Source organism: Archocentrus centrarchus, chromosome 12 (assembly GCF_007364275.1).
Source record: "Archocentrus centrarchus isolate MPI-CPG fArcCen1 chromosome 12, fArcCen1, whole genome shotgun sequence".
NCBI lineage: Eukaryota > Metazoa > Chordata > Actinopteri > Cichliformes > Cichlidae > Archocentrus > Archocentrus centrarchus.
The window spans coordinates 23,841,034-23,868,604 of record NC_044357.1 but is presented as its reverse complement, the minus strand read 5'-3'; the positions used below and the strand labels follow the sequence as shown (position 1 = coordinate 23,868,604).

The 27,571-nt window shown below is 44.4% G+C and overlaps 2 protein-coding genes across 2 annotated transcripts; both read right to left on the bottom strand.

Moving 5' to 3' along the window:
• Positions 1–3,355: 3,355 nt before the first annotated feature.
• Positions 3,356–17,351, bottom strand: fech (ferrochelatase). The gene is made up of 11 exons (XM_030742799.1): positions 17,148–17,351; positions 15,246–15,336; positions 14,023–14,142; positions 12,244–12,392; positions 11,737–11,871; positions 11,333–11,439; positions 11,030–11,128; positions 10,416–10,523; positions 9,435–9,599; positions 8,466–8,525; positions 3,356–6,694 (listed from the first exon to the last, which is right to left on the bottom strand). The coding sequence occupies exons 1-11, from the start codon at positions 17,185–17,187 to the stop codon at positions 6,557–6,559; spliced, it is 1,212 nt and encodes a 403-aa protein (XP_030598659.1). The 5' UTR covers positions 17,188–17,351; the 3' UTR covers positions 3,356–6,556.
• A 2,080-nt stretch (positions 17,352–19,431) lies between these two features.
• Positions 19,432–27,571, bottom strand: nars1 (asparaginyl-tRNA synthetase 1). Its single transcript, XM_030742424.1, has 15 exons — positions 27,365–27,571; positions 25,767–25,849; positions 25,567–25,632; positions 25,338–25,430; positions 25,161–25,250; positions 24,505–24,583; positions 24,294–24,364; positions 23,588–23,674; positions 23,196–23,417; positions 22,280–22,479; positions 21,993–22,128; positions 21,769–21,882; positions 21,045–21,176; positions 20,438–20,569; positions 19,432–20,326 (listed from the first exon to the last, which is right to left on the bottom strand). Exons 1-15 carry the CDS (start codon positions 27,405–27,407, stop codon positions 20,195–20,197), a joined length of 1,680 nt encoding a protein of 559 aa, XP_030598284.1. The 5' UTR covers positions 27,408–27,571; the 3' UTR covers positions 19,432–20,194.

Sequence of the window (27,571 nt, the reverse complement as noted above, 5' to 3'; positions counted from 1 at the left end):
GGGAACTGTTGTGCAACGTTGGCGTTTGTTAACGCAGCAGGAAGTGACAGAAGAGCTTGACTGTAAGATTTTAGCTTTACTGCTTTGGCTAAGTTTATATTAACAGTCCAGCAGATTCCTGCTTGGTTTGCTCTCAAGCTGAAGTAGGAGGACTTTGTGCTGCAGGCTGCGTACGTTTGCTGAACTAGGCTGACATTGCTAATGCCAATGGACAGGAGCCAATACACCTCCACAAATGAGTGTAAACAGGCAGCATGCAGGTGAAAGGGAATCAAGTAGCCTGTAAACTATGCTGAGCTCGGTGCACCCCGGCTTATATCGACCACTACGTCGTTCCCAAACAAAGTCGCCTGACCCGCCTTTGCCTTTTTGGTTCTGCTTTAAAATGAGGGCACAGAAAATAATTCATCAGCAGACTCAGGCACATCTTTATTGACAGAAACTGATCTAAATAGTCTGACCTGCAGAAGCCCAGGAATTAAAACTGTGGTCTTTAATGATTAATGCCAGCCTAAAGCGACCACCAGAGGAACTGCAGTTTTTGGCTCCTTGGTTATCACTTACTTCTGGTGTTCAGTGGGGATAAAAAGTCCCACGTTTACCCCTCGAGGTTGCTCTTTTTTCCCCACTGCAGTACTGGGCAGCATTTACTACATTTTCATTCTACTTCCTTTGTTATTTATTCTCTGCTTCCTCGTCCTCTCTGGTTTCCTCTCATCCTTCCTTCTCTCTCCTCCTCTCTCAGTTTCACTTCTCTAATTTCTTTCTCCTCACACCTCGCTCCGTCCCTCTCTCTCTAGCTCTGTAGAAATCAATGGTCGCTCCTCAATACGAGGTCACGGGGTTCCGGGCACCGACGTCCTGGCTTTTCAATTACTAGCTGCCTGCAGTCACCACAACACACACACCTACACTTTTAGTCCTGAGCAGCTCCTCCAACCCAGCACTGCAGAATTAAGTGCAAAGCTTTTGAGATGAAAGGAAGATTTGGATGTGGAAATGTCAGGAAACAGAAGAAGCTGGACTAAATCAAAGACTGAAGGAAAGAAGAAAATAAAGGACATGAAGGAGGAGAGGAAGAGGAGGAGAGGGCTGAAGAACGGAGATAAACGTTAGAGATTCATTATAAATGTTTGTGTTCCACGTGCTCTCTTGGATGTCTAAAATGACATCCGTCCCTTGTGGCATGAAAACAGCGTCTTCCAGTGCTAACAAATGTTTACAGTCAGCTGCTGATGCCCTCAAACAATTAAAGGTCAAATTAAGTGAGTTTGATGATGGAAAAAGTTAAACACCCACCAACTACTTACTGCAGCTCAAGCTTAGGCTGATCAGGGAACAGTACTGAGCGTGTGCAGGTCAGACCTGTGCAGCTTTATTTGGCACTAAAAGGAGGTCATTCATCAGCTTGTGCAGCCGTACTGTACTATGGCCAACAGTATTACCTGTTCAGCTTTGACTTCAGGTGTTTTCAGTCACAGGTGTATAAAATAAAGCACCTAGCCATTCAGCTTCAGCTCTAACGAGCTCACTGAGTGTGGGTGCTGTGATAGGATGCCAACATTATAACGAGTCAGTCTGTGGAATTCATTTCCTAATCAAAGTGATATTACAGCAAAGCGGAGGTTTTTAGTAACCACAGTAATCCAGCCACTGCGAGTTGTGACCGTCTGAACACTTTTTTTTGTAAACAGGTAAGTCTCTGTTTTCAGGAACAGGAGGTGAAGTTTGCAGATGAGGTTAGTATGAAATGGAGGGGATGGTCACATCAATGCTTCTGTGTGCAGTTTAGAGTTCTTAATTGGTTTTCCTTTCACAGAGAAGAGGCAGCAAGGGGGCAAAATAGGAGGGGACAGATTATTGAGGTACAAGGAAGGAAGATGGGATGGGAAAAGGAGCTAAATGAGGGAGGGAATTAAAAGTAGAGATTAAATGGAACAAGGACAGAGGGGGAGAGGAGATAAACAGAACGAGGAGACAAAAAGAAAACATGGAATGAAGCAAGATGAGGAGAAAGAAGAAAATGAAATGAAAGATAGTTGCTGGCTCAGACGCAGGGAGGAGGAAGAGGAGGGGGGGAGGGGGCGCTCAGCCGGCCGCCCTCAGGGGTTATTGGGTCGTGGACAGCCAATCTCTCTCAGCTTAATCAACAGCAGCAGAGGTGATTGCAACACCGCAGGGGACTGCTGGGAAAAACGATGAAGGGAGGCGGAGGGAGACGAGATAGGAATGAATGGTGCAGGAGGGGGGGGGGGGGGGGGGGGGGGGGGGGGGATGAGGAAAAGATTGGAAAAGCACAGGAAAACTGGGGTGGGGGCGCAAGAGGAAAGGAGAGAGGACAGACGATTGGAAAAGATAGGAAAGAGAAGGGGGGGAGGGGAAGAGCTGCAAGGAGGAGGGAAGAGGAAGGGAAGAGAAAATTATGGGATGACAGGAAGAGAAAACAGGCGAGGGGATAAAAGCAGAAAAAATGAAGCACAAATGAAGAGAAATGGGCGAGATGGGAAAGAGGAGAAGGAATGAAAGAAGACAGATGGGAGAGGAAGTGAGGAAGACGTGGGAGAAAGGGAAACAGGAAAGTGGATGAAAGAAAGGAATATTTTCCAAGGTGGAGGTGAAAGTGAGGGATAGACTCAGAAGAGGGAGAAAAAGGAAAGCTGAGGAGAAATACAAGTAAGAGGATGCAATTAAGGAGAGAAGATGAGAAAGAAGGAATAATCTAATAAAATCCTGGTCATATGTAAGTGTGCACAATCTCAGGTTTAAACAAAAATCTGATCCAAGCATCAAAAATGTAAAAACGTCCCACATGCTCCCCAGGAAGAACAAATGTGTCCAAAACCGAAGACGCCCATTTAAATGCTGCTTTTAATTCCCATTAATGAAGTTACCGGATTGATATTTCGTGTCATTTTCACACGCAGCGAGTTCACAGAGCGCGCACAGTGCCGCATGTAAGGCATATTTAGAGTCAGATACAGTCATATTCCAGATTACTGAGTTTTTACCATCTTCCAGCTCAAAATTCCAACTGGGAACTCGGGATTTCTGACTTCTCGCTCCAAATGAAACACAGCAAAACCTCCAGACTTTAAAGCTAAAATAGAATTACAGCCTGCTGCAAAACTGTTGTGGCTTCTTTGAAGAGTGTTCCCTCCACCTGTGCAGGTGTTAGTCATCTTTAACCCATTTTCTGTGATCGGCTGATTAGTCACTTGTGTTAATGAGCAGTTAAATGGGTGTACCTAATAAAGTGGTCAGTGCATGTCAGTCTGACGTCTCACCTCATTTGATTCATGACTAAAGATTTCAAATCAACATTTCTTACAATAATGAGAAATCACACAATGCCTTTTTCCCCATTTTATTTTGAAGGAAGACTCGCTGTAGTCTAACTGCGCTGTTAATACCACATCTCCTCACTTACATGTACTTCTATAAAAAACATGATACAGTGGAGACAGATGTTTGTGCGCTCTGGAACAAAAACAAAATAAATAAATCCAAACAAGCACAGTGGATCGCCGCCGTGTCCACAAATCAAACTGCAAAATGAAACTAAACAGTCATACCTCACAACAGTTGTTCAAGCTGACACATGGAGGATCATTCAGCATAAATTAGGATCCACCCACCCTGTACGAGCATGCCTTTGTGCTGCCATCTTTCCATTCTTAGTCAACGTGCATTAAAGTGATATTTTTGGGATTTGAATTTTTTTTGTCTTTTAGCTCAACTGCTGCACACAAGGAGCCAAATGCTCCTTTAAACCTTCACAAAGCTGCTTCAAAAGCCCTGCATCATGTGTCACAGCAACAAACCACTTCAGACAGCTGATGGATGCAGACATTAATAAGGACTCGACTGAAATGGGTGAAATATTCCAAAAACAAGCTGTGGAAGAGCATCAACGTGTCTGTGTGCACAGAGGAAGCAGAAAGATGGAGGAGCCAAAATAACCGATTTTATGTGAGCACCGGAAACAACACGGCCATCAGCACGACCGGCTGACGTGAGCTCCCATCATCATCATCATCTACAAACTTCAAGCTTGTTCGTGAAGTTTAACCGATCGCCATCCGCACAGTCAGTGACGAAACAAAACACAGGCGGGACGACCACGTTATTTTTAAACTATTCAAATATTCTGCATGTACTCGGTTTGGAAATAATGTTTTAGTACTTTGTCCATATTTTTTTTTTTTTTTACATAATGCTACAATGTTCCAACATTTACACAAGTCATAGTTTCAAGTAATGAGTTAAGAGAAATTAAAGGACTCTTCCAGAATCTAGCCAATCAGAAGACTGCGTGCTTTCAGAAAGGGGAGGCCCTTAAAGAGACAGGACCTTCACATAAACACGTGCACTTCGGTTACAGCAGTTTAAAGACGAGCTTTTTTAAATGGTCCGGATCACAGCAGGAACGTGCAAATTCAGGGTGGAGTTTCCTGTCAGCATTTTGGTTAAGCACAAAACTTACATACAGCACAAGTCCAGTAATTTATCAACCAGTGTAAAAAAACAAAAAAACAAACAAAAGGCACATTTTCACTGCATAACAGAACAAAATCCGTAAAGAGGGAACAGGGAAAGGTCAAAGGTTACCTCCCTCATACTCGACATTCCCGAGACAACGGGATGTCAGGTTGGGATCAAAGCAGCAGCCATCGAGATTTCGTCTGGAGCTTTTATGAACCCACACTGAAATTATGGAATTCTTTGATTCAGAGTAAGTATTAGTGCATCTGATTTAATAAGGGGGGGGGGGGGGGGGGGGGGGGTGTGTGCATGTGAATCAATTATTTTTATATGCAAACAGCAGTCAGTGAAGGTAAACTGCAGTTAAACACCTGACGAATGTCATTTTTATGCTACTTCTCTGCCCTCGTCTTTGTTAGTCCTTCCAAACTGAAGCTCTTCTCGCACCCAAAGCATGATGGGATACGTTTAAGATTAAAGACATTTTCTGTGTTGGCTCAGATTAGAGTGATGGAGGAGACACTGACGCAGCCTTATAGGAGTTAAGGTATTTGATTGGTGCTGATCTATTGGTGATTGATTGGATGTCGTTTGGGACTGTTCACAAGAGAAACCATAACTGCAGCTGAGAGTAACCCACTGAGGACCGACAGAAAGGTGGGGGTAAGTTTCATTTTCAAGAAGTTCTAAATGGCCTTTACCTGAAATCTGAACTCAGAAACTGTAATCTGACTGTAGCATGTTCAGGTGTAACAATCCTCCAAAACTACAATTCATACCTCCGTTTTTCCTCTGAGGGAAAGAAGAGCAGAACCCTGGGAAAATAAGTTCTTTACCACTGGATGATAATCAGCTCCTCACATGCACAACCAGGAAGATGGACCCACAGTATATCAATATAATTTTAGTCTGTTTCAGAGTTGTTACACCCATGGGAACTTAATAATAATAATAATAATAATAATAATAATGTTTTTAAACTCATGACTTTCAGCATTTATATGCTGCCGACTATAAAGCAGTAGCATTTGTTGGGTTTTTGTCACTGGGGGTGCATGAGCGGACTGACGGATAGAATTTCACTACTTTATGTAGAAGTCTTCCTCCTTATTTTATGGCACATTTCCGATTGGTCTCTTCATTATATTCCTCATTTTATTTGAGGAAATTTGTGGCCACTAGTTCACCTTCTGGCCGATTCACTGACCCAGTCTCAAAAATAATTGCATGCAACAGTTCGATCGTCCCTCAGTTCTTTTACTTTTGGCTGAGGCTCAAAAGCTCAGTAGAAAAAACAGAAGCAGCACATTTTTCTAGCTTGTAAATCATCTCATTTTCTAATACTGAGAGGGTCACAGTCTGACTCTAGTTTCCTAACTTTTGAACTGAAATCTTACTGTGGGGCCAATTTCTTCAAACCTTTAACCCATTTTTCTCTCTTAAGCTCGCCATTACCAACCTCCTCCAATCACATTTCAGGGGTTGCAGCAGGATGGGCAGGGCTATAGGCTGCTAAGCCAATGGCATGAAGCAGCAGGAGAGCTGGAGGGTGAAGGAAACAGCCAGACAGCCCAGAACCCTTCACGTGTGCGGCGGCGTCGTGGCCGACTGTCATTTAGCACCAGCAAGGAGCTGAGAAAACAGGGTCTCTGATGGAAGTTAGCAGGGGCGAAGCAAATGGAATGTGAGTAAGGGGAAATTTGTTTTTACAAAATTAAATAGTGCAATTTTCCCCCTGTGTAGCTCTGTCATGTAATGCGTCAGTTCTCTAATCTACACAAGCTTTGACCAAATGGTCTCTGCAGAAGACTGAACCTCTCTGCTGAGATGAAATCATGAGTTTAGGCGGCACGAGGAGGTTTTAAAGGCAGATATCAGTCCCATGGAAAGGCCAAAAACAACTGAATCCATTTGCAGAAACCATTTGATCATTTCTTGGTGATTTCTCCCGGTTAACTGACTCTTGCTGGGGAGGCGGTGTGTGTGTGTTTGTATGAAGCTTTGTAGAAGAAGGCCTCGTGCTCCTCCACAGGTCGCCCTGCTGCATCAGAGTGTGTGCGTGCACGTCGAGTTTCTATGAGAGCTTCTGGTTGGTGAAGAAGGCCTTCGTCTCTCCGCAGACGGGGTTGGTGCACAGCGGGCAGCGGAGGGTCAGCTGACGGGAACACGGCTCGTTGGACTTCAGGTGGGACTGAACCAGGTCTGCCAGGGCCTGGATGAGATGGGTGAGTCAGAAAAGTACCGTCAAACATTTCCTGCACAGATCAGGGCTCGATACGGTCATTAAACCAATGGCTCAAGTCAGTATTTTCACTTTAAAGGCTACTAAAAGGAAGTGGGGCTCTTATGTTAGGTGCAGTGTAACTGCAGACCCTTCTGAAACCCTACACTAATACCATAACCTCAATGCATCTACACATTGTGTAGATGCATTTAGTGTGATTGATCTAATTGGCACTAGTAGCATCTAAATCACAGAGCAATGCAGACACATCATGCACGAGTGTAAGTTAAGCTTTAAAAACCTGCAGTTAAACTGATTTATTTTGGATTTTCTACAGTCACAGGGGCCGCCCTGGAGTCCTGAACTACAGGCTGATAGACAATGATCACAGTAAGATTACAAACTTCAGCTAATATGCTGGAACAGTGAGAGCATCTACTGGTAGGTGACACGAGTCACAAATGAACTTTATTTTCTGCAACTCTGAAACTGCATAAAAGGTTGTTTGGTGTGGCAATTTTTTAATTTTTTTTTTGGGGGGGGGGGGGCTCCAACACCAGCCAGAGTGTGCAGTAAAAATCCTGATGAATGTATTTTATTTTCCAGCTGCTGCTACTTGCAGACGGCAGCAGCTCACTGAGAAACTAAAACCACACCAAGGAAACCGTCCGTCAGTAACTACCAACTAATCATCCTCTGATATTGATTCTCTCTCACACACACACACACACACACACACACACACACACACACACACACACACAGAGAGTGAGCGGTCTCTGAGCACGGCGGGCCTGACCAGCCAGCCAGCCGGGCGGTTCAGTTCTACTGTAGTCAGCTCTAAAGGTTCCCATTGATCTGCCCCTTTCCTTTAATAAACCACACACACACACACACACACACACACACACACACACACTTACTCCAACTACAGCTGGAGGAGTTGCCTGTTGTGAGAAAGGTTTCAGGGTTGAGGATGAAGGAAAAAGAGGGAGGTGGGGGCACAGTGAGGGAAAGTGGTGACAAGGGAAAAGGAAAGTAGTAAGGATGGAATGAAGGAGGTATCCAGTAAGTCACCAACTTGCTTCATAGGACCGTCTGCTGCCATCTTTTGTTTTATAGGTTCAGCACCTGAGTGCTGAAGGTTTTCATGGCTCTTCCCTATAAAAGGCTGCAAAATGCCTCCAACAGTGCCAACACCAACGTTAACAAAGCAGCCCCGCCCCTTTGTTTTATGCAGTCTGGGAACCTGAGCGAAAAGTGTAACTGCCACAGAAAACACATTATTTTATATGGAGTTTGAAAATGTTCACATTCATTTGCATTGCTTCATAATTACCTAATTGTACAAGTCAGTCTTTGGATGAGCCTGCATTCTTTCCAATGACCAGCAGGGGGCAACTCCTGTGGTTTTAAAATAGAAGTGCGGTTGCATTGAAGTCTACGGGAACAATGACCCTCCTCTTCCCCACTTGAACTGTGAGGTCAGTAAAGACTTTCTGGGTGAGTTTATGGTCCCAATTTTAACTGTTCTTCGATAGGCGATTGTTCTCATTTTGCAGATTATGGCCCCAAAAGTGTTGATAAACAGTATAAAGAGTATCCGTGGTTGACAAGTCATCTGAGGTAGATGCAGCCATTATTTGCTCAACTCAAGGGATCAAACCATAACTTCAGAAACTAACGGGTCACCTTGTTTTTTTTTATAAATACACAGTCTGTTCTGCAGATGTGGGTCAGGCTGGTGTGTGACAGGTACCTTCATAAAGAGAGGGTTCCCATTCAAAGACTCGGCTCTCCTGATGTTCTCCACCCCACACTGCAAAGAAAAACAGCTGTTAGTGCAACATTATGTTAAAAAAAAAAAAAAGTATTGGACATGACATTTATTAATATGTTCAGCTTCAGATTATACTAAACTGAGATAAGGCCGCAAACACTCGCTTAGGCGACTTCTGCTCTGGGAGATTTACATCCAAACCTGGAGAAAAGCTTCTCTTCAAAACTTAAAATTTTATTCAGTTTTTACAGCAGGGTTCATTTTGAACTGCTGGCTCCGACACACTGACCGTGTGAGTGTGTTTGTTGGGGTCAGTTTTTGGTGTTCTAGACCTAAAGACAGAACTTTATGGAACATGAGAACATCTGAGACAGATGCACTGCTTCAGGTGACGGTCTGGAAACTGTATACTTGTGAGAAACCATCGTTAATCGCGCAGATCTTTGTGGCACCAGTCACATTGATTGGTGGTCATTTTACTGGTGCCTTCAGACAGACAGAGGGCACTGGGCTGCTGGAAAACAAACCTCACACACACACACACCCAGGATAAAGAGCCTCATCCCAACCCCACAAATACATAAATGCACCCCCCCCCCCCCCCCATAATACTGATAATACTCCATTTGGAAGTTCTGTTACAGTTTTATGATGCGAGTTATGCTGAGAATTCAATAAGAGATCGTTATGAAAGTAAAAATGTTAATTTGAAGGCCGACACGGTCACAGTCGCTCCTTTTGTGGCAGTCGTTAAATCAGCAGCAGGAAAACCAAGTTTTCAGACGTTGCTGCTGTTACGGTTGTTGGCTGATATGATCAAGTTGGAGCAGCAGAAATTAAACCTCATGGTCTTTCAGATCAGCGTTTGTGTTCCTGGTTAATTTTTTTTAATATAAAACTGAAAAAGCATCAATATAAACAGTGCTGCATGTTTCTCCACTTCCTCACCTCCTCTCCCAGCACCTGTCTGTACTCGATGTCCAGCTCGTGTAAGGTCTCTATGTGGTCCGAGGTGAAGGCGATGGGCACCAGCAGCAGGTTCTTCTTCCCTCGCTCACACAGACCTTTGATCACCTCGTCCGTCTGGGGACCGAGCCACGCCATGGGCCCCACCTGAGAGACCAGACAGGACACGGCTGACTTCCGGTCTACACAGACTAGATTTCCTGGATCCATGAGGACCTAAACGAGCCCGTGACCTTTCTTGCAATCAGATTTAATATGAAAAAAAACTGATGCTATGATCATCTTGCAGGAACGCCACCTTTGGTACTGTCTGTACTACACGCTGTGCATTTCCACATGTGCTGGGTTATTTATTCTGAGCCACAGGTGACAGCTCAGACACCTCCAGCGTGAACATTCATGCATGATCTCAGCACTGAAAGCTCTGAGGGATTCTACTGTGATGTAGCTGCAGTATTAGGTAGACAAGTGGCTCCATCTAGTGGCAACAAACTACAAAAGCAGGGCTGGTCAGGCCTAAATTAGATTTAGACTTTAGTTGCATGCAAGTATAATAAAACAAAAACCAGCACACGTTGGTCCTTCAGATTATATGAAGGCCAGAAATGTGAGCAGTGGCCAGTTTTGTTCTTACCCATAGGCATACTGCCACGCCCCCTTTGTCTAATTAAGGAGGTGTGAAGCGACCAATCAGGAAGCAAAGAGCTTTGTCAGTGACAGTTTGCAGCTAGGGGGCGTTCCAGGCTCCGGTTATCTCAGTAACCTCCTCTGCATTCACCACAGAAAATTCCAAGTTACACCATTCTCAACGTTTAGGCAAGTGAATGAAGCAGCTACCACTGAGGGGAGGATGCTGATGTCTGACATAAGCAATTCTTCAATGTGGCCAATATGATCAGTACTGTGCAGCGTCGCCTGATCACCACAACACTATCAACACTGCTTCATTACATGTTTGCTCACCCTGGACTGCCACACCAGTCTGTAGGGGTTACAGTGTCCCAGCCGCTCCATGACCCTGTGAACTGTGGCTCCCACTTCCTGAGGATACGGGTCACCTCTGTTTACAACCTGCAGAAAAAACAGCAACACGCTGCTAAATGTGCACTGAGGGGTAAAGTGGCACCATCTGATCAGTGATCAGGACCAGACTCCATGTTGCCTTCATCAGCAGTAATGACTGCAGCTCCTCTCTAAATGTGACTCAAACAGTGATGATAAAATAAGTTTACAGCAGGAAGAAACTTTTACAGCCTGGTAACAAAAACGGTTTTAATAATCCACCCATTTCAAAAGATGTTAAAGTTTAAAATCTGGGATGTTTGACTGACAGGTGTGATGACACAGATTAATCTCCACCAGTTGGAGACCCTTAACTCCATCTCATGACCTGTTTGTGCTTTTTGGAGCATTTTAATTGAATTCTATAACAAATCGAATCGTCGCTGAACAGAAACATCGATACCACTGGTCCAGTTTTTGAGAGTCAAACGCAAGTATTTTATCAGTGTTACTTTGCACAAGTAGTACTGATAGTACTGTGAGCAGTATAAGCAGTAATAATCGTGCATACTTACAGCCATGGGGAGCGAGTGTGCTGAGAACAGAATGACGACATCATCTCTTTTATCTTCTGGAAACTTCAGCAGTTCATTTCTGATATGTTCTGCGAAACACTGCAGACACACACACACACACACACACACACACACACCAGTGTTTGTTGTATTGTAATAAATGCTGCCAGTGAAATGTGCCTCTGATAAAGCACACAGACTTCTACAAACACAGCAGGGCTGTTCTGCTGCTTCGATCGCTCCCGTCTCACTCTGTAATCAGCCCTGGTTTGTCTTTACTGTGCATGTTTTTGTGTATCTAACCTCCACCAGCAGGGGGTGTGTGGGCCAGCGGTCGATGACGCTCCAGCGCATTTTCGGCCTGTCGGCTCTGTTGCTGTAGTAACGGTAGATGGCGTTCAGACTGCTGCCTGAAAGAAGACATTCATGCTGTAAACGCACTAAAAACCTTCGGCTGCTGCTCATCACTCACAGCTACCCTTCCTCCAGTGACCTTTGAACTCTGCTGCATCACTCAGACCTTTGTTCTTTGGTCTGAGTCAGAGCTGCTGAGTGAGTTTATCAGGAGCAGACAGCACCCTGGGTGTGGCGACATTAACGAGCACAAACGTCTCTAATCTTCCAGTTGTTCCTTTTACACATTTTATTTAATTTGGTGCATGTTGAGTTTTATACATTTAACCGACTTCACTTCCTGCTTGTGTCACCTGTGGTGGAGCAGCTGTACTGAGGATACTGTGTGAAGGCCACGGCTCTCTCCACACCGTCCTTCTCCATCTCCTCGATGGCTTCCTCCGTCAGCGGGTGGACGTACCGGAAGCCGATGTAGAACTTGTGAGGAGCTGCCGAGACAGAAACAGTCAACAAAAAGCATGTGAAACCGAGTCGCTGCAGCATTACTGTTTGACTATAAATATACAAAGACAGCATCAAGGCAGGTTTTTATACTGCTGCTCCTATTCTTCAACATCTGCCAGCTTTCAAACTGCTGCTGAGTGTCTGTTATCAGTGAGGAGCTGCAGGCGTGTGGAGAGACACTCCTTCACTATCTCCATCTCACACTCTCTGCTAACAGCAGCAGGCTGACAGGTTTCCTTAATCTCAGCAGAGGCACACAAACTGTCTCCAGAAGCCTTTAACTCCATTTAAACGGTCAGATTTCAGGAGGAGTGGAGGGCTCCCCCCACCCCCCCTTTCCTGCGAGGCATCCTCACCCGTCTCGGGGCTCATCTCGTCCAGCAGCTTCACCATGCCCTCTCCCTGCATGGACGTCCAGTGTTTGATGGGCGAGCCTCCTCCGATCTTACTGTACTGCTCCTGGATTTTCGGCGTCCGCCTCTTGGCGATGAACGGACCGAGTTTACTGCAGAGCACGAGACACAGCTACAGTTACACAACTCACACTTAATGCATCACAGGCTTGATACAGTGGGTTAGGGTGCACCAACGAAGAAGAAAAGCAAATGCTGAGTTGACCTGTAGCTGCACTTGGACGCATGATTTCTGACACTTTAAAGATGAAAGGCTCAATTTAACATTTGTTCTAAGATGTGTCGTTTCTGTGGACACAATTCAGCAAACACCAGAAAATAAATCAGTTTATAGTTTCAGCATCAACGCCTCACAGCACTGTTATTACAGCATCCCTGTGTTTTATTCCCTCATTGTCACCAGTTTTTCTCCCACCGTCAACTCCGAGGTCTCTCTACGCTCAGTCTATGGCCATTTTTAGCAAAGCACACTTTTGAGATGACAAAAATGTATTTTTTTTCCAAACTTTTTTTATTATTAAGGCTAGCCAGATTCATCCTCTGTGTACCACGAGCATGTATGCTAAATGTTATCATAGCCCCTCGAGTACTTCATGGATGGATTACGGAGCACCGGCACAGGTCGTGGAATTTGGAAAAATTTGAGTATTTTAGGACGTCAAAAAACAGACAAAACAGCCATAAAGAGCTACAGCGCCAGCAGCTGTGAGGTTATACTTAGAGCAGTCATCTGACCCCCTGCTAATGTTAGCATGCTGGCATGCTCACCATCTTAACCCGACATGATGGCAGCAAACACAAATGAATGTGCTGCACAGCTGCAAAGCTAACGTCGGAGAGGCCGAGGAAGCAGAAACCAGCCGAGGTCGCGTTCCAGCTACAGTTCAGCTTTTTGACATGTTGTCCACATTTGTAAATATGTAATTTTCTGTGCAGTTTTTCCAACATTTCACATTTATGTGTCTTATTTACTTTCTGACAGCTCTCAGAGTTCAGACCACAGAAAATCAGGTGCTGCTGGGTTTTTGGTTCAGTTACAAGAGGCTGAAGCTTGAAGCAGCACCCAAATATCCAGACTGCTTCATATCCTGGGACGGGGACGCCCCTGAGGTCCCAATAAAGTCAATAACTGGCTCAAAAAAAAAAAAAAAAAAGAAGCTCAGATTGAGGCAGAAACCACAGTGTGTGATCTTGTGTGGGTCACGTCTGTTTTAAAAGCATCAGTGCTGCTGAAAGCCTCTGATAAAGCAGCCGTTTCTGCTACATAACAGTTAATGTAATTCTGAGCTGCCAGGTTTTTATCCCTTATAAATAAAAACACCAAATCTGACCCAAGCAGAAAAACAGCTGGAGAGTTTTATAAAAAACACAAGAGGTTGATTTACCCACCAGATCGCCACAAAGCCTGCAGAAATAATCACGACAAAGGACGTTTAAGGAAGCAGCTCTCAGTTTTACATCCTGTTTACGTCACAGGCCAAATGCATGGAAGGAGGAACTGAAGTCCCAGCACAGCTCTGGAGCCGAGCGTTTCATGTCAGGCAGCTGTTAAATACCTACAGCCTCAACCTTCAGGTCGGCAGTTTGAGTAAAAATCCAGACATCTCAAAAACCGGTTCAACGTGGGTTTTTTTTTTTTTTTTAAGCCTTTCGGCCTCTCAGAGAGCTCCAAATTTAGCGCTCATGTTTGCATTTAAGGCTGAGTGATATCTGAGTGCGTACTTCTGTACTGGGAGCTTCATCAGGTCCGTGTCCATGAAGAGGCGCAGCAAGAAGTCGTGAACGTCTTCTAGTTTCTCGGGTCCTCCCATGTTCAGCATCAGGATGCCCGTCTTAGGTTTTCTGCAGATAGGAGAGAGCCACGATCAATGATTCAAGACCAACATGCCGTCAACCCCCCCCGCAAAGACATAATTAAATTTATTGATTATTAATGTCTGCAAAGATGCATTATAATCTGCAGAAACTGCATTAGTTCCATTCTAGGTGGGAGAAATAAGGGGAGCCAGAGCAGCCCCACAGCTTCGATTAGGCTGATTTTTTCCCCCTCCCCTCACCGGATGCTCTTCCTCACACAAACCCAAAGGGACTCACATCCTCCTGGGATCGAACCAGCGATCCTTTGCTTGTTAGGTGACTTTGCTGCAGTAATTCTGAGATTAAAGGCGATAATTTATGGGAATAAATAATGAAAAGTTTGGCCAAACAGGAGTTAAACCAGTTTCAGTCTGTTTATCTTAAATAACTGCAAAAAGACGAATGAAATAAACAACTGGATCTGCTCCAGATCTAAAGACATCACATCATATACCAGAGGCTTCCAGATATTTATGCCCTTTTATTAACAAATGCATTTGAGGCTTGAATAAATGAAACCAAAGCATAGTGAAGGCTTAAAGTTCCCCTCAAGGAAGAAAACATGCTTGGAGGGGGCGCCAGCAAACTATTGACATTCAAAAAAACAACAAAAAAAAAAAAAAAAAACTACATAAAAACACATTTAACCCTGCAGACCCACTGAGGAAAACAGCTGGAATTACAGTGAGAGGTGAGCAAACAAACACCGTCTGCTGCGTCTCTGTCCTGCAGGCTTTACGGCGGGAACAACGGCTCAGAAACAGCTTTGCCTGAAAGTTGGGAACGTTTTTAGAAAGCAGCGGGAATTCTAAGAATTTTGTTGCTGGGAGTATCTTTAGCACAGAGATGCTGAACACCGCCTGCTGTGCAGTGGTTTTATTAGACTGCTGAAAAGAATCAGATCAGTGTGGAGATCTGTGGCATCATCGGGCCAACATCAGCAGCTGCCAGAGACAGATGCTCAGCAGTGACCCAGAGACTGTAGCTGGAGACCTCTTTGCCATTTACACCTGCTTTAATATATGTAAAGTGTGTGTGTGTGTGTGTGTGTGTGTGTGTGTGTGTGTGTGTGTGTGTGTGTGTCAGACCTGTTTTCCTGAGTCTCTGGAGTCTGGGCGAAAGCAGCAGCTGCAGCAGTGGAGCGCCTCCTCACACTCAGACTCACACTGCTCCTGGCAACTGAAGAAGGAAAGACGGTTTGTGATTCATGTACACAACAATTATGTGATTGTATTACAGAGGAATCAGTGAGTTAAACACACACATGCTGAATTCAAGCATGTTAGAAACACTTAAATAATTCAAACCAGTGCAAACAACAGCGTGTGAAACGTTACAGAAACAGACGCTTTAAGGTGCAGAGATGATGACTTTTTGTGCATCAAACTCAAAGTCGACTTTATAGTTTTTAGATTTCACATTCATCAGTGTTTAAAACCAAACTACTAATATCCTGTTTAGCTTTTATTTTTATACATTTAGACTCCCTCACTGTGATCCCTCTCCTGTCCAGCTTTGCATCATGTGTGTAAGGTCACGCTGCAGCAGCTCATGCTTTGTGCAGAAAAATTAACACTAATATGTGCAGGTGTTTTTACCCCATGCAAAATAAAATGCTCAAAATTCCTGCTGGGTTCAAGCTCAAGCTTCTGAACATTTTCTTGGCTTACACTGTTTTTTGGAAAACTATCAAATATTGACCACAAAGAAATAAATATAGGCACGTGTGTGGGTTTAAATTAAGACCTTCGTTACTGGTTCACATGTGCAGTCTGAAGCTGTCCTAAATTTGTTTGCAGAGTATGAACGGAGGCGCACTTTTCCCCCCAAGTGGGATGAAATGGTCTGTATAAATAAAGATGTGCTTGATTGCGTCATCTCCTGGTGTCTGGCCTGTTGTAATTTCCCTCCAAACTCAGCTGCAGGACAAGAGAGCGCTTAAACCCAGACTCCTGTCAGTTAAAGGGAGTTCGTGTTCAACTTTTCTTTTAGTATAAAGCTGTGCTGGCCTCAGTCCTGCCTACATTCTGCATTTATTTATGGATTATAAACCTGACGTCAGTCCCTCATTATAAAAAGAAATGAAGCACTTTCAGAGGGTCTGAACTCACTGTCTCCTTCTGGCTGCCCCCTTTAGGGGTCACGACAGCGGATCATCTCTCACCTTTTCACCCTCTCTCTAGAGTCCTCCTCTGTCACACCAAGGTGCCACAAAAATAAACATTCTAATTAATAATAATAATAATAATAATAATAATAATGACGTCTAATTGATGCGTTCAGCCGGCTTCGCTTTCATAATCGCTACCTGTAGTTACGCGCGGCGCCGCCAGGGGGCCCGCTGAGGTTACGCAAGTTCCCAGAGCTGCAATTGTGTAACTCCGCATCTTTCTTTCTGTCTCCCGCCGCTGAAACGCGGACGGTACGCGCACACGGGCGCTACTTTCCGGCCATCTGACTCTCACTAAATGCAGCCTTAACACGGGGTAAGTCCCTTATGTAACGCTAACGTTCACACGGGAACCTAAAGGGACGCGGGGCTGCGGCGTCAAGGCTGCGGGAGTGAGCCGCGGAAACGCCACATATTTACAAAATAAAAGCAAAACAACGGTCAGATTCTACAGATTCTAGCATTTCCACTTCACCAAATGGGCAACGTGCACAAAACATGCGTTCAAAGTATGAGAACAAGACGATGGTGATGGTGAAGAAGTCGTAATACAAGAAAATAAAGCTTGTTTCAAAGTGCGAGGGGCACTTCCTGAGAGGAAGTTGCTCCGCTATTAGCTGCGCTTACTTTACACGTACGAAATGTTAATGTCAATGTCAGCGGCGTGTTGTTGAGTTTCTACAAAATAAAAATAAAATCACTCAGTGACTGTAAACTGAGTAAAATAAGCGCAGCGGTGCTGTTTATGCGGTGACATTAAAACCTCAGTAAAACTTTAAGTTTTCTCTTCAGGCTAACTTAGCGGCGCAGTCGTACTCACATTGGATCAAACGGCCGGCGCTGCCCAGGGCTGCCATCATGCTCGCTTCCTGCTTTCACTGCCGCAAAAAGCGTCTTTGTTCCCGCTGAGATGAAGGCTGGATGCTCGGACTCTCTGCAGCTGGATGCACAGAGCGACTCACGGTACTCTCCGACACCACAGGCAGATTCCTTCAGCTACCGCCGGCTGCCTGCGCGGACTTCCGTCAAGTTTTATAACTGCAAAGATAAACGCTTCCTGTTTGCAGTTTCAAAATAAAACCGAACATAGGGCATGCGCTGTGTAATCAAGTCATTATAGTTCAGTTTTCATTAGATTATATTTTAATTTTGCTTTTAATTTCTTACCCTGTGATGCAAATTTGTTTCAGTTTCCTTTTCATTGTTTATTTTTAAATAAGTTTATTTTTAGTTCACTTCTTGTTTGTTTACCCACTATCATAATTTTTTATTACTACACTATGACGGATATTTATCAGGGCCAGATTTAAGGGGCTCAGAACAGGTATTACATTATAGACTCCTTGTAAAACTTGGTCTTATTTTGTTGAGTATTTGGACCAAATTTGACCAGAAAGACTGATACAAAGGGCATTTCTTGTATATTTCGAGAAGTGACAATATTCAAAGAAATCCCAGAGTAAGTTACATTTTAAAGCCCCCTTGTTTTATTTTTTCTTCAAACTAAAAAATAAATAATAATAAAAAAATAAATAAATAAAATAATGCTCTTATTATAAAAACAGCGCCAGTCGATTTCCGCTGTAGTCCTTGCTGTTCGTGGCGTACTTGACGTAGAGTTGTTATCTCAGAGTGGCGTCACCTGAACGTTGGACGACCCCGCCCACGGCCGTGCTGACCACGCCCACACGAGGCAGCGCGTGTGTCCAGAGATAAGGTATCAGAGTTTAGTTTGGGCAGGAAACTTGGAGGAAACCGCTCATTTAAACAGAGAGAGTACCTGAAACACACGGCTGGGTTTATAAGTGTGAGACACCTGCAGCAGCTGATCCAGCACTGCCCTGACCGCTGATTGGATAACACCTGCGACACACCCACAAAACATAAAGGGCTCAGCAGCTGCTTTCTTTGTTTTTTAGCTCACTGTCCTGAAAGGAAACTAAAGGAATCGTAAAGTTTATTATTAAAGTCTAACACTTGATTCCCTGCGGTGAGCAATTGATCATTATTTGGTGCTTTCACTTTGCATTTTCAATACAATAATATATTTTTGTTGCACTGGTGAAACCATTAAAATAAAATAAAGTGGAAAGTAGTTGAAAGTCACTTTGAGTCCCAGCTGTGTTTGTACTAATAGGTTAATTAAAAAAAAAAAGCCTACTTTGATAATTAAACATAAAGCTGACTTTTAGCTTTAATTCAGCCTAGAAGCTGAAGACCCAAGAAACATGCAGCTGCCCAAATACATATGGTGTGATTGGCAAGTCTCTGAGCATTTCTGTCGGTAATCAGACTAATTAAAGCGTCTGAGCATCACTGAAGCATCAGGTCTAATTAAAACGCTTAAAGAAAAAACATTTCCTTGAGCAGCAGGTTGTGTCTGAATGGCTCACATTCCTTTTAAACAATAGTTTCTGCAGGTCGAGCTGCATTTCCTTCTTCCTTTAAAATCATTTTACGAGAACGACAAAGTCAGAGGAACTACAGCTCAGCAATTTCCTTTTGTTTGTGTGGGACAGCCAATCAGAAGAAAGTTGGTGTAAAGGAGGAGGAGCTAAACCAGCAGCACCAAGGCCGTATAAGATTAAGATAATTTTGACCTGTTAATCATGCAAAGTTCTTGTGGAATCATTTGTGTCTTAATTTTAATTAATTCATCGACGTCATAGATTTCTTCAGACCCGTGGACACGCCCTTCAACGTAAACTCCAACACTTCCTAAATTAGCATCATGGTGAACTCCACACTGAACGGACCGCAGACCAAACTGATCTGAGTACACTTCTATGAGGAGTTTGATAAAGTTAACGGCCTGGAAGGGGCAGAAACTGCATCCTAACCTAACTGATGGCCTTTCTGTTGGATTTAAGGTGTGACATAATAGATTCTCTATTATTAAAATGATTCCTTGCACAAAATGACAGATTGTGTGAACTGGGTAGAAAGTAGCATAAACAGATCCTTTGTTTCTTTATTGTGTTTCTCATATCATGTGCTATGTTGTGTTTCAAAGAGTAAAAACATGAAGATTTAAGCCACCACTGAAAGGCAGAAGAAAAAGGAAACAGGACGCTGAATCAAACCCTCCAACAGCCACGTCTGAATCACGTTTTTATTGCAGTGAGTTTTTGTTTATTTCAGATGAAGAGGCAGAACAGGAACACAGTAAGACCCCCGAGGCCCACGCGTACAGTATGAAGACAGACCGCTGCTCGTTTTATTTCAGAAAAATGTCCCAGGAATGTGCGCAGAAGCAATGCTGAGGTCCTTCTGTGTGGCTGAAGGACGGAAACCTCACTGCTGTGTAACTTTAATGTCCGGTCTTCAGGGAACACTGATGAGTCTGTGCGCTCAGTACGGAAGTCCACCCGTTTTATTCCTGTATTCAGATTTTTCAGCCGCTGACAGGTGGAGACTTTTCTTCAGTGCATGAGAAAACTTTTGTGATTTTTCTACACAAATTTGACACAAACACGAACCTCCTGAAAATTATTCTGAAGGTGGATTCGAGCACTTATGAAACGTGTGGCTGCAGGTTCAACGTTAAAGGCAAAAAAATAATTTAAGGCGGACTAAGCTAATATTTTGCAACATTCAAGAGGAGGACTTGCAGACTGTACTTACAATTCTCAGCCACTGAACGTGATCAGATGCACTTTTAACATCGGAGGAAGCTGCGAAGGTCTGAGGTGAAGCGTGGCCGGCGGGACGTCCACGATGAAGCTTTGAGCTCTTCAGATTTCAGAAATAAAAGCTACACGGACAAAACTGGATTCTGTTGTTTGATTTAATGTGCAGCAACACTTTTTACAGCTAACAGAGCGCTGCCACATGCAGGGTATGCTGTGTGTGTGTGTGTGTGTGCGCTCAGGGTCGGCAGCGCTGGATGAAACGCGGGTACAGGCAGACGTCTCTGATGTGATGTCTGTTCAGCAGCCAGGTGAGGAAACGCTCCAGACCCAGACCGTAACCGCCATGAGGACAGGTGCCGTACTTCCTCTGAAACACACACAGACGGGCAGCCTGTCAATACACACGCTTCTAACACACACACACACACACACACACACACACACACACACACACACACACACACACACATCTGGTTACCTGGTCGGTGTACCAGTAGTACGGAGTCGGGTCGATTCCCTCCCTCTTGTATCCCTCCAGCAGCTCCTCGGCGTCCCAGATACGCATCGAGCCTCCGACGATCTCGCCGACGTTTGGCATCAGCACGTCGACCTGCGGCACAGACGAACATCCCAGAAGGTTATTCGGATTACACGTGTCACCACAAATTATTGTTTTAAATCATTTGTTTTTATTTATTTTATTTTACCAGGTAAAATGTTTGAGGACCGGTTCTCATTTACAAACATGACCTGGCCGAGAGGCCCCAACAGAATCAGGTCCATAGATACACAAACATAAACATATACCAAAAATCAATCAATCAATAAATAAATAAATGCAAGATTTACATGGAGCAAGCATGTAATATGGATAAAAAGCAGGAATGAGGAGGAGAATAGGTGAGTTAGTAAATTTGATAACATTTTAATAAGATAGCTGCTTATTAATGCTAACACTTACACATAACTTATCTACACCACACCATCTCTCCAGTCCTGTCATACTCACTGCTGACCTTTAAGCCCCAAAGCCTACCGAAACTCTGGGGCTTAAAGGTCAGCTGGGTCACGAGTGAGGTTCGTACCGACTCGGTGAGGCGTCTGTCCTCGGGGCAGCGCTGCATGTAGAAGGATTTGATCTCGGCCGGGAAACGGCAGAGCAGGATGGTCTCGTTGATGGTGTCGGTCATCAGCCTCTCTGGGGCCTCGGGGATGTCCTGAGAGAGGCGGAGACACAGCAGACGAGTCAAAACTGACCAAAACTCCTCAGGTAGGAAAAATCTTTATTTATAGCAGAACACGGAGCAGAGTTGGTTTGAGAGTTTCTTTCTGAGAAGCTGTATGAGATGTAATGAGCAGTACAACAGCGCCCTCTACAGGTGTGTCTGAAAACTGCAGCGTTCCTGAAATTCCTGTTTATTTGTCACAGTTCAGGCCTGCGGATACGTGCAGAGGAGCAGCTGCAATAAATAACACTTTAAGGAATGAAGGTGCTTCTGGAGATTTTTATAACATCATTATTTGAGGGTCTGTTGCAAAATTCTACTATTTGAGTTAGGTCCTTGGAATTTTTCTGGGTGAATATCTGACTTGCAGCTCCATGAACACAGACTCTCAGAGGAGTCGCTTCACACGGAATGACAGATGCTTGAGTTCCCTGAAATTTCTGATAGTTTTCTATCTGATTTCCTGAATATGAATTTGGGATTGTTTGGGATATCTTTGATATATTCTGGAGGTATCCATCAGTCTATGTTAGGCTGAGCTGATATGCTGCTGAATGACGTGTGTGGTGTGTTTGGCTGTCACCTCTCCGAACTCGTAGTAGGTGCCGTCGTCCTTCTTGACGTCATGCTCTCTGAGCCACTCGATGGCTTCAGTGTAGTTCATCCTCTTGAACGGCCTCTTCGGGGGCTTGAAGTTCTAGAAAAGTCATAACCACCAAATAAAATATCAACATAACTACCATCAGAAAAATGTTAACGCAGAAGCACGACGCGGTCGGTTTCATCAACAAACCGGTCGCCACGTACGGGGTTGATGTCGTAGAGCAGCTCTGCGGCGGGCGATTTGAGCACTCGGTCCACCACGTCGCACACCAGGTCCTCGAGTCTGTTCAGCAGGTCCTCGAACGTAATGAAGGGACACTCGGCCTCGATGTGAGTGTATCTGCACACGGAGGGAAAAGGCTCTACTTACTGTAAGTGCATCTGTTTGCAAAACTGTGCACAAGTAAACCTTAAACAGAGTGGAGCAAATGAGGACTCAGAAAACTGGATTCATTCACACGTTCTTCCTCAGCGTTAATGTGCCGACTCACTCGGAAAGATGTCGGCGGGTGCGAGACTGCTCGGCCCGATACGACTGGGCGATGCAGAAGGTGTCGCCCAGGGCGGGTATGCAGGTCTCCAGGTAGAGCTGCGAGGACTGCGTCAGGTACGCCTGCTCACCAAAGTAGTTGAGGTTAAAGAGCGTGGAGCCACCCTCCACCTGAGTCTGCACCAGAGTCGGAGGAGTGATCTATGTGGGGGAAGATAAACAGCAGTTACTGCAGAGCCAACGATCCCGAGGTCTCTTATCGGATCAGCCATCTCCTCACTTTCGTGAAGGGAAACAATCCTCTCACTTCCTTCTGCTGCTGCTTCTTCAAAATAAAAGTCTGAACTGTTGTGTTGGTTTCCAGTTTGTACAGCTGTTATTACAGAGGAAGTAACAGGCTGATCATCTCCAACCACAGAGCAGCATAACATAAAACAACAGTTTGCACTTATTACTGATTTTATTAAAAACAGTGAGGAGTGTAAGCTGCTGTATTTGTGAGAAAGCCAATGAGACTTTCCTTTTACTATTAAACTACACTTTTAAGACTAAAATACCTGTAATCAAGGTGAGCAAACTGAAGCAGGGATTTGAATGTATTTGGCTGATTTAGCAGCAGGCTCATAACTAATAGAGGACAAATCCTTTTGTTCACAAGTTCAACAGATCCCAGATAAGACAATCAGCTAAAAGCTACAAACTCAGACCACAGGCAGGAAAATGCAGCCGGCTGAACCCAAGAAGCTGCTTTAAGAAGACAGAAAAAAAGCCATTCAGCAGCTGCTCGATCAACTGGACTCGACTCAGAACATTTTTCACTTCAACTGCAGCGGATCTGATCTCTGATCTGCAACACCACTGCCAACCTGAGAGAGGCACGAGGCTTCACTGACTCAAAGTGTAGTATTTCGTAGTACCTCGTAGTATCCACGGCCGAAGAAGTGGTCCCTGAAGCACTGCGTGACCGTGGATCGGACTCGGAGGATCTTGGAGATGTTCTCTCCTCTGATCAGCATGTGCCGGTTGTTCAGCTGGACGTCCACGTCCGACTCCTCGTTCAGAAGGTTGTCAGCGCCGCCCGCCGGAGCTAAGCCAATCAGCTCCCAGAAGTCGCCGTGCAGCTCGTGGCCTCCGGGCGCCTGAGAAAAGAAGCAAAGTAAACATCTCCCTCACGCATCTGTAGAGCATCTATCCTGCTAATAATGCCTGTGGAGGCTCATCGAGGATGCAGGATTTCATTTACACACGTGACACTGGAAAAAGGGGGGGTGCACAGGTAGAGCAGGTTTCTTGCAGCAGGTATGTTTACCTGTTTCCCCTCAGGAACGGCGGTGACAATCCCGTAAACAGCCACCGTGCTCTCTGTGGATAACACCAGGCCGTTGTAGCACTGGCACTAAAGGAAAGAAGAGTCAGAAACACTTCAGCTTCTTTTTAAAGAGCCGACTTCAAATTAAATCTACTTAAGCCTGATAAGAAAAATAAACGTCTGACCTGAACTACAGTCATGACCAACGACTTCTTAATTTTTTTATATGTATATATGCACTTCATAGGTTTCAAAGATTTTTATTGGCAAATACATCAAATTCATGCAAAGATAAGTATTTATTTAGAGTGTCGGCTCTTCTTCTTCATATGTTCTGCAGTTCTCTGTGGTATACTTCCTGTCCTATCGGTGCTCCAGGCTGATCGGTGCACAGGCCTCTGCTTTTTACAGACTGATCAGAGTCAGACCCCCTAAATCCACAATGTTACTGCGATGATCTTTGAGCCTCAACCACTAACACAGGAAGTCTGCTTTTAAAATTCACCACAAATGTCGGTGTGAGTTCAGCTGAGTTGAAGTTTTTGAACTTTTTAGCCCCATTGAGCTCTTTGTGAATATGCTTCTGATCACTCTGCACAATAACGCAGAAGCAGCGAAGCCTGTGAAACCTTTTTGGCCACGACTGAACGGTAACATGTAGCTAACAGTGTAACGAGTATAAAAATGAGGCTTTATGAAGCTTTACCAGCTGATCAGAGAGGACACACTGCAGGAAACCGGTTCCATCTCTCAGCACAATGAACATCAGGTTCTTCCCTGGAGGAGATTAAAAAAAAAAAAAAAAACATATGTAATGAGTCAAAGTAACATTTTAATGCTTTATCTTGAATCTTAAAATGAAATATGAAACAATAATGGATGGATTGAGTGTTTTATTATTTTGATGTGTTCCTCACCCTGCCTCCTGAGGCGATGAACCCATCCAAACACTCTGACCCTCTGGCCTCTCTTTTCTTTGAGACGATGGATTTTAACCTGGAAACACGGAGGCAACATTCCTCTTTAGATCACCAAACGGACTAATGGTCCTGACCCAGGACATTTTCAGCATCAGACACTTTATTTTCTGTGTTATGGGGATTTTTCTGCATCATTTTAAGATGAAAATGTCTTTTTATTTAAAAGTAAACACAAAATAAAGCATAATGATTGACTCAGTGGCTGATAGACTGGATCAGATCATCCAACCCTAATCTCCCCAATATCATCTCAGACACTGCACCTACTCACTGTCCAAACTTTGTTGTAGAAGAGCAGCCAATCAGAAGAGAGATAGCTTAAAAATGGGGTGGGCCCTGAAGGAGGAGGAACTAAAAAAGCTCATTACAGAAACCAGCTGAGAAGAACAAAATTACTTTGAGCTGTGAATCATGAAAGCTACTCTAGTATCTACTAGAGGTTGGTGCTACACTCAGCACTGTATTCTGCATTAATGTGGTTACTGTAGTTCTGTGACTTGTAAACAAATGGATGTGCTAATTTCTGTGTTCCCATTCAGTCTGACTCTAAACCAAACTTTTAACATAATAAAGGTGAAATGAGGGAGACGGACCGTTTCGGGCTCGGGCAGGCTGGGGTCGTTCACGATGACGATCTTCTTGGCTTCTTCCAGGTTCTTCTCTCTCCTCTCGTTGTCCTCGGCCTGCGCGACAAAAACGACGGAGCCACAATGAGGAGAAAAGAACAAAGCAGATAAAAACTCCCTCCAGGATGTGTTTTTATGACAAACCTCCTTCTTGTCTTTGGCATCGTTTTTCATCTGCTCGCGGTTAAAAGCCTTCTTTGCGTTCTTCATCTGCGTCTTCGAGATCACCGCCCAGCGCTGAGGAAGACGAGGAGGAAAATACCCTCAATCACTGTTTAATAACAGTTTGTAGGCGCTGCAGCTGTCATAAAACTTACAAACACTGGTTTAAAATAGTAAAAACAGGACTTCTATCCATGTTAAAATAACCAACCTCTCCCTCCTTCTGAGACTCTACGTAGATGGTCGGGAACGGCTCCTTTCCAGCAAACAACAGAGCCTGTGAGGATTGGATCAGGAGACATGATGAGGAGCTGACCTGCTGCCACTGCAGCAAATATCAATACTACCCCCTAATCTGTGTACCATGAAGCAGTTTTACCAACATGCACCTGAAGTAAACACATAAGTTACCTTGAGAGGAGTTTTGAAGGGTTTCTGCTCCGTGCCATCTCCATCCTGGTCGCTGCCACATTTGTCTGACACGTACAGCTCACCTGAGAAACACCTGCACAGTCAGCTAAACAGGTTCTTAGTATGTGTCATCTCTGAAGTTTACTAGCACTCACACCTTTGTTTGACTCTTGTCTTCAGGCAGAGCCTTCTTCTCCTCCTCTGAGACACGTTTAGAATATTTCCAAACATTACACATCTGTACTAAAAGGCACTAGAAAGCCAGGTCATCCTAAATTAGCTCCCTGTTAAAGTACTATATCATCCCAGTGCAGCACTTCACTCTCAGACTGAAGGCTTATTTCTGCTTCCTAGAGTTTCCAAAAGCAGAATGGCAGGCAGAGCCTTCACCATCTGGCTCCTCCACAGGAGAGTTTCCTGGTGGCCTGGCAGAGACCCTCTCTACTTTTAAGATCAGGCCTCAATTGAACCCTAACCCCCAAATTTAAATGAACTCTATCAATCCTGCCAAGAAGAGCAGTCAGATATTCAGCCAGAATTATGCCAGAGGCCTGTTGATGGCTACCAAAAACATGTGGTTGAAGCGTAACTTGCTAACTGTGACTTAGCCAAATATGAGTGGTGGTGTGTTTATATATGAGCCTGTATGAACACTTTTGACCCTGTGTGGATTAGAGAAAATCCTAAATGAATTCAAACTTGTGCATCCAGTTCTTATCTAAAAAAAAAAATCACTCCACCCTGAACTGTTTATGAACATTATGACATTCATTCTAACGATGAGAACCAGCTGAGCCTGCTGCAGGGCTCTTTCCTTCAAAAGGAGGTACTTCCTCACAGGTTATCACTTGATTGTTGGGGGTTCCCTAATAAAGCCAATGAGATGCCTGGCTATATATAAAAACTGTACTGGAATTTATTCCTGATGACTTGCTGTAGTTTACACAGTGTTATATACCCTCGGGCAATGTAACCTGCAAGATTGCATCATATTTTAATACCTGTGCCTTGTAAAGCGGTCAGCTCTCAGAAGCACAGCAAAGATTAATACGCTTTTTCTCGGTACACTGAATTTACCTGTTCTGTGTAAAGACCTGCTGTATACTTGCACCATATATGTGTTAATCTTTGTGACAAGCTGAGATGAAACCGAAAGTACCTTCAGTTTCTCACTCGATCATAACAGACTGAAATATAGCTACAGATCAGTTATTGATCTATTTATTTTTGATCTATTTAATGTAAAATGGTGAAATTATCAAATCGAGGTGTGCCGCAGCCCGCTTTGCTTCTCTTTTCCGAGCTGACAGCTGTCATGGCTAAATGTTAGCACATCTCCGCTAATATTTTCGTTTCTATGAATGACTTTCATTCATTCTGCAGCTATAAGAAGGGCCGATGAGTGCGCAATCGTGCTGGGTTTTAGATAACATCATCATGGAGACCTAACAGAACCCGAAACCAGCGTTACACAGCAGGCTAACTGCTAACATCGCTGCAACTGATGCAATATTAAAGGCACACATGTCTGCGGGAGCTAGCTGCCCAGCTAGCTGCCCAGCTAGCTGGCCACGACCGAGCTCTCTCTCCTTCCTTACCCACTGAGACTTGTTCCACACCTGTCGCTATCTCCGTCGCCATGTCGGCTCTGGTACAGCAGCAGCAGCAGCCCGCTGAAAGTCGCTGGTTTTGTCTTTAAAGAATGTTGAGTTTAATACGGAAAGGTAGCAGCCGGTGCTCTACGCTGACCGGGTAACTTTGCGTCAGCCCCACTGCAGCCTGGGGGAGGGGGCGGGGACTCGCCC